General features: G+C 46.3%; 1 protein-coding gene across 4 annotated transcripts in view; it reads right to left on the bottom strand.

Moving 5' to 3' along the window:
- The window catches only part of LOC125464514 (unconventional myosin-Ic-like), a 145,125-nt gene that overhangs the window by 41,683 nt on the left and 87,364 nt on the right, over positions 1-16,078 (bottom strand). For all 4 annotated transcript variants that reach the window (XM_048556950.2, XM_048556948.2, XM_048556947.2 and 1 more), the window contains 6 exons: positions 7,888-8,043; positions 7,326-7,441; positions 3,100-3,298; positions 2,223-2,303; positions 1,777-1,956; positions 1,177-1,275 (listed from right to left, as the gene is read on the bottom strand). In XM_048556950.2, the coding sequence (XP_048412907.1) occupies positions 1,177-1,275; positions 1,777-1,956; positions 2,223-2,303; positions 3,100-3,298; positions 7,326-7,441; positions 7,888-8,013 (801 nt within the window). In that variant the 5' untranslated portion in view covers positions 8,014-8,043. Of the gene's footprint in view, positions 1-1,176; positions 1,276-1,776; positions 1,957-2,222; positions 2,304-3,099; positions 3,299-7,325; positions 7,442-7,887; positions 8,044-16,078 lie in introns of those variants that run through there.

The following is a 16,078-nucleotide window of genomic DNA, read 5'->3' as shown; positions in this document are numbered from 1 at the left end:
CCCCATCCTTCCCCCTCCCTCAACTTGATCCCTACTCTCCCTCCCTACCCTTACTCCCCCATCACCAATCCTTCCTGTAGCCTCACCTTGCTTCATACCCTCTGTCTCTCCCTGGTTTTGGAACAAGATGCCCCACTTTTGCCTATGTCTGGGCTGCAGACTGTGTCCAGGGATGACAGTCAGCGATAGAGAGACCTGTACCAGGCTGCGAGCCTCACTTCAGAAAGCACTACTGTTTCCTTCCCTCTGTGTCTTTAGTCTAGAAGGCCTCCCAAGCAATCCCAGTAAATATGGTTCCTGCGTAGACATTTAACAAATATATCGCCCAAATCTCACTAACCTAGGAAGGGAAACTTTTAACAGGACTAAAACACACTCTCAGACCTGGTCTGTGTATAACTCTGTTTGGGATCTTAGTTGACGGGTACCTGGGGAGCCCCTGTGGGCTTGTAGCTTCCTACTGAGCCTGTGCCTTTGTGGTGAGGGATTTGGGAGAGGAATGGGGGGGCGGGGGGGTAGCGTTACCCTTGTGCCCTCCCAGAATCGATCCCATCAAGCTGCCAGTCTTTCATGGAGGTCTCACAGAGATTTCAAATTCTTTGCCTGTAGGTTTTCGAGGGACGTACCGGGGTTGACAGCCACCATCCTCAAATAGTATTTAAACTAAGCAATTTGCTTCTTTGTGATGACCACACTATGCAATTGGTGTAAAGGAGAGTGTCTGTGCTGGGAGTGGGGGCCATTTCAATTCAAACAGAGGTCTGTGACATTGGGAAGGGTTTTGATGGTAATAGATGTGAGGAGAGTGCTTCCTCATGTTGGAAAGCGGACTTAATTTGAGATAGTCACCAAGAAATCAAAAAAGGGAACTCCAGCAACTTTTACAAAGACAGCAGGGAGAATGTGGGGCTCAGACCACAGGGAATGGCTGAAGTGAGAAAACATGGGACCAGGCTAGAGAGCTGTATGGGTACCAACAGCTTTGCTGTGCTGTGTATTGTGTGTAATTCTCAGGGTTTCTAGTCCAGCACCAGTGTTAAGTACACATCATAGAAGCCTGGGTTATTGTGCCAAAATTCAAACCCAAGTCTGGATCAGGCACTATGCTAAATACATTTCACTCCAGATCAGTGTCTGAGATCAGGGAGAGATCCCAGGTACAGCCCCACAACCCACCTCGATGTCTGTGCTGCTGAAATCGATGATGGTCAGTGCTTTGTACACAGTTTTCCAATCATGCCTATCATTGATGGAACTGACCTTCGCACAATGTCCCTGAAAAACAAAACCAGTACGTTGTCAGCAAAAGGATTTCTGTCACCCACATCATTCCTTCCAGCCACTGACTGGCTGACAATACCTTTTCATGGACTCTACAGTGAGGCACAGCTGAAACTGATGCCACAAAGTGTGTCCATTAGGAATAATTTTTGATGGGAAATTTGCTTTCACATTCACTACCCCACCTAAATGTTCGATCTTGTTTTCCCACTGGCGTGGTCTCTTCGCTGGTGCCAGGAATTAGGCATCAACAGATGCATCACTTCCCATGGCCTTGACAGACAGATGGACTAACTGACCAGGTATAAACCTGGACACAGTGTACACACAACACTGCCCTGTATCAGGGGCTGTTCTTTACCGTCATCCACATTTTACCAGTAGGATGCAGCTGAGGCCATGGCTCACTCTCTCACCAACTGAGGAAGGTGTTGAGGTCTATAAATCCCTAGGACAGTGCTGTTTCTGGTTGTACCTCACTAGCTCCCTCCTTACTTTGACTAGATACTGGTAGCTCTGGGCATTGCGTTCCAGCCCCAGTCTCCTCATTAGATCCTCATCACCTCCATCGATCAGTTGGTAAAAAATGTGAAAATTCCTCTCGCCGTGGTTCTGGTGGACAACTCGGGATTTCTCCAGCAGGTAGTTGAGGATGTGACCACCCACTGGTGCCCCCTATAAAACACAAACAACACCAAGTTACCAGCAGGTCCAGCAAGTCACTCCATTTGCATCTCCAGCAGAGTCGTGGGGAAAGATGGCTGCGCTGGACTGAACAAGGATAGGCTGCAAAAAGGAATCAAAACACGTAGAAACTTTGAAAAGTAAGTCCCTCATTTCAGAGAAAAGTCAACTCTATCAACTATGCTGTTCACTGACTCTAGAACATTAACAGCCTCTGATTGGAGGGATGTCAGCTCTGGGACATTGCTCTGACTTACCCGGAAATCAAACTGGATATCCATATACTTGCCAAAGCGGCTGGAATTGTCATTGCGGAGGGTTTTTGCATTTCCAAAAGCCTGAAAGACACAAAACGAGGATTGCTGAGCTCTGTGGGCAGTAGGCCCTCACTCGTAAATCTTCCAGCAAAGCAACAAACAAATCTGTGAAAACTAACTAGGTACAATCACGGCCTTTGAAAGATCCAATCACTCTCATCTTTGGATTCAAAACTACTTTCAAACCCAACAGTAAGATATGCTGGTGAAGGAAATCTGAAAAAACTCAGTAGGTCAGGCAGCTTCCATAGAGAGAGAAACAGAGTTAATACCTCAGAGCAATGACCTTTTATTCTCCATCACAACTCCTCGTCCTGATGAGAGGCAAGTGACCAAAATGTCAAAGTGTGAAGCTGGATGAACACAGCTGGCCAAGCAGCATCTCAGGAGCACAAAAGCTGACGTTTCGGGCCTAGACCCTTCATGAGAGCTCGGATGAAGGGTCTAGGCCCAAAATGTCAGCTTTTGTGCTCCTGAGATGCTGCTTGGCCTGCTGTGTTCATCCAGCTTCACACTTTGTTCTCTTGGATTCTCCAGCATCTGCAGTTCCCATTATTTGACCAAAATGTCAGCCGTGTTCGGCCAAGAACCCAGATCAGGTCTCCGCACAGGCAGCACAATGACTGGGCACTTTTCACTGTTTCACTCTCTGAAGGACTGACTCAGTATCAGAGCTCTCTTTCCAATCCAGGTTCAGTGTTAGCCCACAACGATCAGGTACTGGTCTTGTGGAGCTTCACAGCGACACAGTATCCAGAGCCTTCCATCCACATGCTGTATCCCATAGTGTTACGGATCCCAGGGTGAGTCTGCTTACCTCCAGCACTGGGTTAGACTGCAGCAGCCTATCACGTACTTCCTCCACCCTCAAACTGGCTGGGCATGTCACTGCATAGTACTGAAGGATCTTCTTCGACGCTTCTGTTTTACCAGCTCCACTCTCGCCAGAGATGAGGATGCACTGGTCTTTCCGTTCTGACCTCATCGAGCGGTACGAGTTGTCTGATACAGCGTAACTGCAAAGCACAACATAACCACTTTGCATCTGCTCGTTGAGTACACACGTCTGGTCTATACAGCCTGTCCTCACAATTTAACCCTGACAGCCCTGGTATCATTCTTACAAAGCTGTTCTGGTCTTTTTCCATGGCCAATTTCTCCTTCTTGAGATTCATGACCCGGACCTGAGCAGGTATTCTCAATAGGGACTGGCCAGAAGATGATGCAACTACATTCATCTCTCTGCTCCTTTTGTGGCCATTCCCCATGTGAGAGATCAAGCAGCTGCTATTGCCTAATAGGGATATCGCTATGGAGTATTTAGGCTATCTGGTTGGCATGGAGAAGTTGGACCAAAGAGTCTGTTACAGTGCTGCACAATTCTATGACTCTGGCCAATTCTACCTTCCTTCCCTGCCAGGGGACACATTCTTGATTGCAGCCTCAGGTACTACAGGAGAATGTCAATACAGCAATGTCCAGTTGGTGGGAGAAAGCAGATGTTGCCTCAGCCCAAACCTAACAGCAGAAATAGGAGATGCTCCAGGTAGAAAAGTCTTGGTCTTAGTCAAGAGTAAAGTTTCAGGTTGAGGTTTCCTGGCCAGGTACATCAAAGGGTTTACATCACAGCAGATCCATTGAGAAACCCAACATCTGTGAACAAGGACAGGCCCTACAGAGTCCACAAACTCAATATCAGCACTTTCCATTGCTAACCCAGTCAAATTTCTGCAAGTACTTCACTGGAGTGTTTCTAGAAAGCTGCATAAGGAGATACTGAGAAGCAACTCCAAGGAGAGAAAAGTGGAGACATTTAGGGTGGGAGTTCCAGAGTTTAGGGTCTTGGTGGCTGAAGAGACAGCCTTGAAAGATGAGATTAGATTAGATTAGATTAGATTCCCTACAGTGTGGAAACAGGCCCTTCAGCCCAACAAGTCCACACTGCCCCTTGCAGCATCCCACCCAGACCCATCCCCCTATAACCCACACACCCCTGAACACTACGGGCAATTTAGCATGGCCAATCCACCTAACCTGTACATCTTTGGGCTGTGGGTGGAAACTGCAGCACCCGGAGGAAACCCATGCAGACACGGGAAGAATGTGCAAACTCCGCACAGACAGTTAACCGAGGCTGGAATCGAACCCAGGACCCTGGCGCTGTGAGGCTGTAGCGCTAACCAATGAGCCGAGTCGTAAGAGGCCGGATGGGTGCAGGTATCTTAGAGGACCAGAGGGATGGAAGAGATAGGGAGGGAAGAGGCAATGATGGGGTTTGAAAACAAGGATGAGAATGTCTTTAAAAACTGCCAGATCAGGAGCCAATGTGGGTCAGTGGGCACAGGGGTGGCAGGTAAACAGGACTCGATGTGAATTACGCCACAGGCAGCAGTGGCTTGATGTGAGGTGATTGACAGCTCGAGGTGCAAAATTGTTGCAGCACTCTCCTGAAAGGTCAACCCTGGATCTAAGCATGTTATTGTTGAGGATTTCAGCAAACCTCAGTCAGTATAATCCAGGGTCCCTAAAGCAGGCCAATCCTTTGGCACTCCAACCACCAGCTTCAACATCCACTTCCTTCACCACTAATGCTCAAAGCAGCTCTTTGGAGGGTCAGTGTGGACTCGATGGGCTGAATGGCTTACTTACACACTGTAGGGATTCTTTGATTCTATGAACTAGAGACAGTGAATGCTGACCAGCCAGCAATATCCATATCTATGAGTGAATAAAGAGAAAATAAAATCCACACATTCCTATTTTGAATCTGAACACCTCTCTCCATTTCACAATACAGTTCTAGTCAAATTGTTACCAGAAATTACATAAAAGACAAAATTTCTGGCTACCGCTTAACAGTTGATTGAATCCCCAGGAAATTAGCTCACAGAGAAACACCACCTTTTGACAGAGCGTCCAATAGGGCTTGGAACTTTCCTTAACAGTTCTGTAAACGAGCCAAATCCCTCTTCCCATTAACAAACAATAATCTCACTGGAAAGTTCTGCAACCTGCAGAACCCATTTAACACACAATGAGCGATCACCTCCTAGCAATTTTCCAAATTGGACAGAAATAACAAATTCGTTGGGGGACCTTTGAGGATCAGAAAAATAACAAAGAGGCTTGAGAAGCAGAAAAATTTGTACACTGCCAAACACAGCAGGAAAGCTGAGGGTCTTGTTTCCCTCTGTCACTTTCAAATGGTTGAACAAAAAGTCACTGATCTGTAATTGGATCAAAATGAGAAAAAAACACGCATTTTCTTAGCACCTTCCTCAAGCTCAGGATGTCCCACTTTACAACAAACAAAGTACATTTTGAAAACAATCACAATTGCGGGAAGTAAAGCTGTTAATGCATACTGCGAGCTCCCTTAAAGAGCAGTGAAAAATGAAAGGATGGGCACATAGCAGATACAGCCGTTTTTTTCAGCCACTTGGCATCACATGACAGTTTGTGGGATCTTGCTATGTACAATTGGTAGCAGCACTTTCTACATTATAACTGAACCCACACTTCTGAATTACTTCATTGGCTGCATGGTGCTTTGAGACACCCCATGGTTCTGAAACATGCCACAGAGATGCAAGGCATTTTTCCTTTTAATGTAACATAATTTCATAGTGTTTTAGACTGATTCGAGTCAAAACTGCAGTTACACGGACAGCTATGAGGTGAGAAAGAGGAACAGATCTGTCACTGCAGCTCTGTTTTTAATGGGTCACACACACACCCAGAAGGTCCAGTGTATGGGAAGTAAGATCCATTTCAGTCTTTGAAGTTTGCATCACATATAGACAGGATGGTTAAAAAGTCATTTGGCATGCTTGCCTCCATTGCTCAGTCTTGAGAATAGGAGCTAGGGAGTCATATTGAGGTTGTACAGGACATTAGTGAGGCCTCTTCTGTAGTACTGTCGCCCAGTTATAGGAAGGATATTATTAAGCTGGAGAGAGTTCAGAAGAGGTGTACCAGGATGTTGCTGGATATGGAATGTTTGGGTTATAAAGAAAGATTGGATAAACTGAGACTTCTTTCACTGGAACATAGGAGATTGACAGGCGATCTTACGGAAGTTTGTAAAATAGAGAGGTATTGACAGACTTTAATGGTAGTTGCCTCTTCCCGAGGATGGTGGATTTCAAGACTAGGGACACGCTTTTAAGGTGAGAGGAGATAGATTTAAAAAAGACACAAGGTTCAAATATTTTACACAGAGGGTCGTTCGTGTGTGGGATGAACTTCCTGAGGAAGTGATGGGCATGGGTACAACTGCAATATTTAAAAGACATTTGGATAGGTGCTGGAGTGGGAAAGGTTTGCAGGGATATGGGCCAGGAGCAGGCAGGAGGGACTGGTTTAGTTTGGGATAACATTTGACATGGACTGGTTGGACCGACGGGTCTGCAACCCTTCACAGGGAAGCATTCAGGGAGAGGGGGAATCAGCCAAGGAAGATCAGGGTGGGATCAGGGGAAGAGAGCCATCGATGCTCGTATGTAAATGACGGTCATTGTATGACTCTAGGACTCAGTCCAATCCGAGAACAGAATCATTAACTCCTGCTCCACACAACTGGCCGTTTAGCCCTCTGAGTCTGCAGGACCTCTTTGAATACAGCACTCGTGCTTTGTTCCACATCACCATTTTTGTCTGTAATTTTGTAAATTGTTTATGCTGTAAAACTTGTCCAAACCGCTTTCAAAATTATGGATGAGATCAACTTCCACCAGCCTCAGGAACATGGATTTTAGATTCTGATCCAACCCTGCTCACGTTAATGAGTTAGCTGGAGTTACATGGCATAGATTTACACATTGGGTTCCTGTTGGTCAAAATGATACTACCCTCATCCTACTGTACCGCCTTCTCCCTGCCATAACAAACACCCTCCTCCACCGCTCTGTCCCCACCAAAGCCCCATGCTGTCTTAAACTCCAGAAACAGCAAGGAAGCAATTGCTTGAATTAGCTGTAAATATTACAGCAGCTCTGTTTGCCGACTCACTTGTTGAACACTGTTCCACTTGACTGCACTTACATGTGAGGTGACACTTCATAGAAATTGACTCCTCTGTATCTCTCCATATGTTGTTTGGTGTAGATCTCCAGTTCCTTGTATGGATTGACGGAGACCAGGACAGAACTGATGTATGTCTGCGTGGAGAACAGCAGAGGGGAGAATCGGCTCATTTATCAATACTTCAGCAGCTCTGGAACAACAACTTGCAGTTATATAGCACCTCAAAAGTATATTGCCATTTCCTTCAGTGTCATTGGAATAAAATCCAGGAATTTCCTCTTTAATGGCATTGAGAGTTTATCTACAGCACATGGACTGCAGCAGTTCAACTACACTTTTTCAATAATTGCTGGCCCAGCCTGCAATGCCCACATCCCACAAGTAAATTAAAAAATGGTCAAAGGTATTAAAACCCCTGAACAGATTCCTTCAAGGTGAGAAGGGGGAGTGTTGGGGGAGGTTGGTGTTAACAAAGGGTGGTGGAGAAGAGCAGTTAGGGAGAGGGGAGAATCGGACAGGAAGATCAGAGGAAGGGTATCAGGGTGGGGTCAGGGGAGGGGTGATCCATTGATGCTCTTACATAAATCAGGTTCTCTTTGAAGCGTTTACGGAGGTTCTCGATGAACGCTGCCTCACTGGTGAAATTCTCCAGCAGGACAAAATCCTGGACCCCAACCCGGTCTCGGGCCGTCAGCGCACTCTCCATTGCTAGTCGGATCCCTTCACTCCCCTGGGCCTACAGAAGTTAAGAACAAGATTATTACTCAACAGTCACTCCCTCAATATTTCAACAAGCACACTCTCACACATTTCCCCTGAATCCCATTCCAAACCCAGCTCTCTCCATCTGTTCCAGAACATTGTCTCCCATGTCACTCATCACAGAATTATTACAATGCCAAGGGAGTTCGTGGAATCACTGAGTTCCTACAGTGTGGAAAGGGGTCATTCAGCCCATCGAGTTCATACCAACACTTCAAAGAGCATCCCACGCAGACGCAATCCCCTACCCATTCCCTGCAGCCCTACACTGCCCATGGCCACTCCACCTAATGTGCACATCTTCGGATTGTGGGAGGAAACTGGAGCACCCAGAGGAAACCGGAGCACCCAGAGGAAACCCATACAGACACATGGAGAGTACACGAAGTCGACACAGACAGTCGTCCAAGGCTAGAATCCAACCTGGGTCCCCGGTGCTGCCTCATAGCAGTGCAAACCAGAGCCCCATGCTGACCAGTTTATTCAGACCATCGTGCCTGCACCAACTCCATTACCTCATCGCGCCATGTTACCGAGACCCGTCTGTACTGATTGTAACAAGGTCAGTCAGGTGGATCTTATAGAATGAGTTCCCTGATTGGGGCTGTTATCCTGGTTCCAATCAGGGAGCCCTGGATGACATAAGAACTGGCGTATCAGACATCCTGTTCACTCTGCAAACTGGCTTTGAGGGAGCTGGATCAGTGTAAAGGACTCTCCATGTGTAAACAATGACTTCTGTGGTGCAATAAGAGAAAAACATGCTCCTGAAGAAACCTGCTTGCAACAGTCATTTCGAGTTGGGGTAAGCATTTCTGGCATCTTGCTGTATTTAGGAAGCTTCACGTGTTCAATCCTGCCAACGACTGGGCCAGATATATGGAAAGAATATGTTCTCTTTTCTGGGAAAATGACATTGAGGCATATGAAAAGTAATTCTCCTGACAGCTTGTGGACCCACAGCTTGGTCTTGTTAATCACGTACAGGATGAGGGTGTCGCTGGCTAGGCAGCATTCGTTGCCCATCCCTGATTGTCCAGTGGGCAGTTCAGTTTCAACCACATTGTGGTGGGGCTGGAGTCAATGTAGGCCAGGCCTGGTGAAGATGGCAGTTTCTTTCCCGAAAGGACACTAGGGAACCGGATAGGTTTTTCCAATAATTGACAATGAGTTCATGGTCATCGTTAGATTCTTAATTCCAGATTTTGTTCAATTCAAATTCCACCATTTGCCGTGGCAGGATTCAAACTCAGTTTCCAAGAACATTATCTTGGCCTCTGGGGAACAGTCCAGCGATAATACCATTAGGCCACTGTCTCCCCTTGTCAACTATTAGCAGTGTAACCTTCTATATCCGAGGCAACAGACACTAAAACCTTTCAAGAGTTTTGAGATTCAGTTAAGGAGTAGCATGAACCCAAACCTCCTCTAATTCTGAGATGCTTTGGTTTCATTCGGCAATTTAAGAACCAAGGGAATTCACATCTGGATTCTTGGCTGCATTAAGACGACTGGCAGAAGCACGTGGCTTTGGTTTAACCCTTGACAAGATGCTGAGGGACCGTTTCGGACTGAAGCTGTAATCATGCCAAAGCACCAACCAGCTGAAGCCTGATTGAACTTCACACGGTCACTACAATTGGCTTTATCATTGGGAAACACAGCAAGTGGAGCATGAGTTGCAGGATATTATGATGGAAGTGGATGCACTCACCAGTCTGACTGAACTTGGGGAACACCACTCGAGTGAAAGCAATTGCACAGCCTCTCCCAGGACATATCCTGAACAGAAGGAGTCTAGGCCAGCCCACAGCAAAACCCCAAAACATAGCCAAGCCTCGGCCAAACTGTTAAAATTCTCTCCAAGATCTGGGCTAGCAAGCTGTTGTAGGTGCTGCCTGTGTGCAGACCCGAGACAACAGAAGAGTCCCGCTTGGCCTCAATCCAGCAAGAGAGTTCAGAGCCTGGCATTTAGGAGAATGCACTCCCTGGAAAGTCCACCTGCATTTGGTTTGGAACAGCTACACTGTTTAGCACCTTCAAAATCAGAACCAATTAAAACAAACATCTGGTTAAACGGTCACCTAGATCTAACGAAGGTTGATGTTGGCACAGCCTTCTGAGTGATTGCAGAACCAGTCTGTAACAAAATTCATGCTGGTCTCCAACCATTAAGTCTGTGCAAGACCTCGGCTGGACTGAGAGCCCATACTGAGGAACCTTCACAGATTAAAAGGTACAATTTTGGTTCCGGTCTCTGCTGCTTCAGTTCCCACAGTTTGAAGTAAAAGGCTCATGCCCAAACCTGACGGGGCAAAATTGTTTGAGAAAGATGCACCTTGATTGGCTCAACACTTTTCAATTCGAAAATGGTTGCCTGAACGAACTCCTAATTAAATGCCCAGAATCTTTTCAGCAAGGTCTGGGGCATATCAAAGGAACCAAGGCCACCTGGCATGTTGAGCAGGAAGCAATTTCCATGATTCTGCAAGGCCCACCCAGTGCCATCTGCCTTCTGGGTAAAAGCAAACGCAGCAATCAGAAGGCTGGAAAGTAAAGGAATCATCAAGCCAGCCCTGTTTGTGGAAATGGGCAGCACCGGTTGTACTGTGAAGCCTGATGGGTCAAGTTTGCCTTTGTGGGAATTTTAGACAAACAGTCAATCACTTTTCGCAGCTGGATAAATATCTAATCCCTCACAGAGGATTTATACCCAAAGCTGGCAGGGGGGCTGTCATTCATGAAGCTGGATATGAGCCATGCATACCTGCAATTGCCATTAGATGTAGAATCCCAGAAGTTATGCTACAGTTAATACTCATTAAAGTTTGTACTAACAGATGAGAGTGCCTTTTGGGGTATCAGCAGCCTGTGCAGATGGTGGAGAACATTTTAAAAAGGTCTAGCCCAGGTTGATGTTTATCTAGTAGGGTGCTAATAACAGGGAAGACTAATAAGGAGCAGTTGGAGAACTTGGACAATGTCCTCAGACATTTCCCCCAGGCAGTAGTGAAAAATGTGTGTTCCAGGGCCCTCCCAGGTGACCTACTTGGGCTACAGAGTCGACAAGACTGGGGTACCCCCGTTGGAAGATAAAGCGAGGGCGATCAAACATGCCCCACTTCCTACGTCTGCACCTAAGCTTGGATCTTCACTTGAGCTTGTGAATTATAATGGAAAGCTCCTACATAACCTGGCCTCCGTCCTGGCACCCTTACCCCTGCTATAGAAACAGGGTCAGCCATGGAAATGGTCACATAGCCAAGCCATAGACATCAGGGAAGTGAAGCAACAGATATCATCCTCTAAGGTGCTGGCACACAATGATCCCAAGTGTGTTGACATGCAACGTCTCCCCATATGGCATCAGGACAGTATTAGGTCATAGATGGCCAAAAGGAGAGAAACGTCCAATAGCATATACATCCACGGCTTTGACTAATGCAGAGCGTACATATGCCCAGAGAGAGAAAGAAGGTTTGGGGGGTCATATTTGGAGTCAGCAAGTTGCACCAACACCTTTATGGATATACATTTATGATAATAATGGACCACAAACCCCTGGTAGATCTCATTAAAGAGGATAAGGCAGAGCCGCCCACAGCTTCAGGCTGAATTCAGCTTTGGGCTCGAATACTAAGTGTGTATAATTACAAGTTGGAACACTGTCTGGGAGGCCAGGTACTAAATGGGGATGCAATGAGCTGCATCCCGCTGACAGATACACCACTGGTGGTATCACCAGTCACAGCTGTAAACGTCAGAGCTTGGACGCAGAAGGGTCAGGTCCTAGCAAATCTGAAACAGCTGGTGAAGAGGAACGCTCATGACGGACACAAGACTTCATTAAGTGAGAACAGCAGTTTACTTCAGGGGACAAATTTTGGTGAAGAAATCACAGCAACGGCCCTGCATGGGTAGGAGGCATGGTCAATGCAAGGTCAGCTCCTGTCAAGTATAAAGTTCAGGTAGGTGGGACAGCTCTGACAAGCATGTGGACCATGCAAAAGCTCCAAAATGATATCTGGGAATTTGAGATTGACACGGTGGATTATGCCACCTCGATGACTTTGCCACCTGAAGTAGAGAATGAATTTCTTCCGAGGTACTTCGGGTGCAACAGGCAAGCTACTGTGTATTGCACTCCACCTGTATCAGAGGCAGTGTTAGAAGAACCTGACCTGGTGCTAAAATGTCACAGCAGGAGCTACAAAAGAAAGAGCTAGCTTATATCTTCAGACTCAGAGGGGGAGGGATGTAAGGATCGTAAGGAGGTCAGCCAGGTGGACCTCGTAGAATGTGAATTCCCTGATTGGACCAGGTTAACAGCCCAAATCAAGAGCCCTGGCTGACAGATGTAGACACACTGCTGACTCAGAGCTGGCTCTGAGGGAGCAGGATCAGTGTCAAGGACGCCCCACATGTACAAAAAAAAGTTTGACTTGGCGACAGTATACCAGCCTCCGTGGTGTTCTCTCACTGCTGTGTTACCGAGTCCTGCCCTGTTATCCAGCCCTCCTGTGTTACGTAGTCTCCTTTAGAATGAGTCCAAAGGCCAGGAAATATTGGCTCATAACCAAGGCCTAATCCCGTCTAAAGCTCTGGAGTTGCCTCTCTGATCCTCTCCAACATTTCCCATTTAAGATCCTCCTTCAAATCAATTTCTCAAACCAAACTTTCATCATTTGTCTCAATACACTTTTCTTTGGCTCAGAATGTTCCATCTGATTACGCATGGGATTTTGTTTTTACTGACGTTAAAGGTTCTGTATAACTTTGTGCAATTTTTATCAAGTCAGACCTCGGATAGCTCTAGAAGTAAAGTCTGGAGTTTGCAATGGGGTGGGGGCTGGTTGTAGTCCCTGATTTTGCTCCCTTAAACAATGCACAAAAATGACTACAGACTCGACAGAGCATGTTGCTCAGCTAGATTTGCCTTTCAAAGAAGCATGCTATTTTTCACATCAGCGGCCCCAGATTGAAGTCAAGTGAAACATTTGACAGCCACAGCTCATGAGGCTTGCCCTTTTTGCCAGATAACCTCCTGAGGAATCTGCAGCCCGTGCCTTGTGAGGGAGGGCACTCCCTAAATTCACATCCCAGGTAGGGGCTGGAGGGTGTACCAGATTCTCTGAGAGGGAGTGAGTGTCTGTTCCCCATCTCAGTATGTTACCAATGATCTAGGGCACAACTTCAAAGCTTGTAGATGATTTGAAACTTTGAAATGTATAGTAACAGACCTCACAAGATCATAAACCATCAGGTGATCTGCCCAAATGCCCACAATATTTCTGTGTCCCTCTGTTCTGAACCAGTCTCGGCATCTGCCAACTACTCACTTCAATTTCCAAACTTTTCTTCCTCTCTGTTTTCCCTTGAAATTTTCCTTTATTATACCTCTTATATGTCCACTGCCTCTTTAAATGATAAATTACATTCAGCAATTCCCCCAGCACTTTGTTAGTTTCTCTGTGCAGCTGATACTTTCCATTCTCCTCCAAAATCTTACATCCATGCAAACCACCCCACCGCATCCAACTGCTTCCTCCAAACCTCTTCACAGCAAGGGTTGTGGGGCAAGATAGAGGTGGGGGGATTAGGGAGGGAAGGAAGATGGATTGGGGCAAAAGAGGAACTAAATGGACAGCTCTTTCACAGATCTGTCCAAGAGGCTGGCTAGCCTTTTCCAGTGCTGTAACTTGTCTATAATTCTACATTTAAAAATTCCTTTCCAAGTCAGAACAAAAACGATGAGCAATTCAAAGAGTGATTCACAAGCACACTGCTCATCATTCGACACAGCGCAGGCTGTGTGGGGGCACTGACAAACGGCATGGAAATTCATCTCTAGTCACTGCAGACTCACTACTGCCACATCACCTGCTAGCAGCTATCACATACCAGAAGTCCTGCCCACTACACGATTGATTCGCAGTTAATTAATGACCATTTCTCAACTGCATAGCTGCAGTGCCAATGACTCTGTCTATGTGTGTGAGAGAGAGGTGAGTTTGAGTGCGAGAGTGGTGTGTGTGCGTGAGAGTGAGAGAGAGAGAGAGAGAGAGAGAGATAAAACGTGAGAGAGACTGAGCCCTGATTTTAACAGTAGTTGAAGACCCAGAGGATTGTAGAGGAGTTGGATTATCATCCTGGGCCAAGTAGCCTGGGAGAAACCAAGAGAAACAGAACTTTCAGCAAAAAAAGGCAAGAATCTCCAATTACAACAGACCGTGGATACATTGCATGAATGACAGGAGACTGGACTGGGTCAAAAACAAATTATACTCTCCTGGTAACCAGCAAGTCTGGCAGCATCTGTAGAGAGAGAAAAAACATTCAACATTTCAGGTCTAGTGACCCTTCTTAAGAGATTGAATTTGATTCAAACCCAGAACAGGGGCAGGGCAAAAAAGTTGATTGAAAGGGAGAGGGAGTCTTAAAAGCACAATTTTTTCCTAGGATTCTCTCATAGGATGTGGGTGTGGCTGGGACAGGGCCAGCATTTATTGGCATTCCTTATCCGACCTTGAGAAGTGGTGAGCTGCCTTCCTGACACACTGCAGTCGGCAGGTTGTAGGGTCGTAAGGGAGGAAAACCCAGCATGCAAAGAGATGTAGGGAGATCTTCTGGGGTCTCCGGACATGCCAGATCAGGGAATGTGAAAACAAGGTGTCCATGTAAAACTATCCTTTATCACAATACTCAGCTTCAGACTCAAACAAGTAATGTGATCACATTAAACAGCCAGAACACGAGTAACAAAGAAAAAACGAGGAGTAAACTTTCATTTAAAACTCTCATATTAAATAAAAATGTGCTGGACCTACAAATTCCTATATTTAAGGAAATGCAGATGAGAAGAGGGAAGGGAGGACTGGGAATATGCTTCTGAATTAACAGCTGTTGTTGATAGGGTGTTGACATTTGGAGAGAGAGAGAGAGAGGGCCAGGACAAAGCAGCCGAAATGCAACTAACTGAACACATCAGAAAAAGTACAAGGCACGGAGTCTGTGAAAATTGGGTGAATCAGGTTACTCCACATTCAACAGGTACAAAGCAGGAAGCAGCAACACTAACCCACTCCAAGCCCTGCTAACAAAACAGACAGCTACAGACAGCCAGCTCCTACACTGGGTCTGCTCCACTGCCTGTTCCCTAACTTTCAGAGATCAAAATGGAAAGAAACAAAAAATCAATTTTACACTCGCATTGCATCTCTCACAGCCCATGTTGTCCCACAGTGTTCACCAGCCAATGATATACAATTTGAAATAGTGTTACTGATGTTATGCAGGAACTGCAGCAACCAATTAACACACAGCAAGATCCCACAGACAGCAATGACAAGAAAATCTGGATTGGTTTTTTGGGATGTTGGCCAAGTTATGGGAAACCTGTCTGAAACTTGACACACTCTCGCTAAACAATACTTTGAGCTCCAAATCAGAGCAGGATGTTCCAACTTTAAACCCGTCAAAAAATATCGGGTTACACTGCAAAAGCAGAAGAGAGCAAACAGCCATTCCATTCTGAGAACTATTTCGTCAGCTGTCAGCAGCTCTGGGGCATCCTGAGGCTGCTCTAAAAATGCAATTCACTGTATTAACCTGTGCAGAATGCAACAAAGGCAAGGCTTAGACTGTACAGCAGGCCTGCTGTGGGAGCTGGGATGGCAGTATTCCAGCAATGGGCATTGGCCTGGAGTGGCTGCACTGTAGCAGGGAACCTGGTAAAGATTGGCAAGCTCGGGAAAGGAAGTGGATCAGGGCAGAGTGGCTGGGAACTCAGTCTCCCTGCCTCCAGTACTGCAGCTGCAAGGCCATTGTGCCTGTTTATCACCTCTCTGTGAATAAAGACCGGAACAGTGAACACTTCCTGGGATCTCCTTCCGAACAGTGGACATGTCCAGACACAGCAGAGAGCTCAGGTTTTAACTATCGCCCACCAACAGCCAACAACTCTGACAAGGAAAATTAGTTTCGCGAGTCTCACACCTCTCAGAACATGG

The sequence above is a fragment of the Stegostoma tigrinum genome, chromosome 27 (genome assembly GCF_030684315.1).
Source record: "Stegostoma tigrinum isolate sSteTig4 chromosome 27, sSteTig4.hap1, whole genome shotgun sequence".
Taxonomy (NCBI): domain Eukaryota; kingdom Metazoa; phylum Chordata; class Chondrichthyes; order Orectolobiformes; family Stegostomatidae; genus Stegostoma; species Stegostoma tigrinum.
Note: the sequence above shows the minus strand (reverse complement) of the source record. Positions and strands in the feature narration are given on the sequence as shown.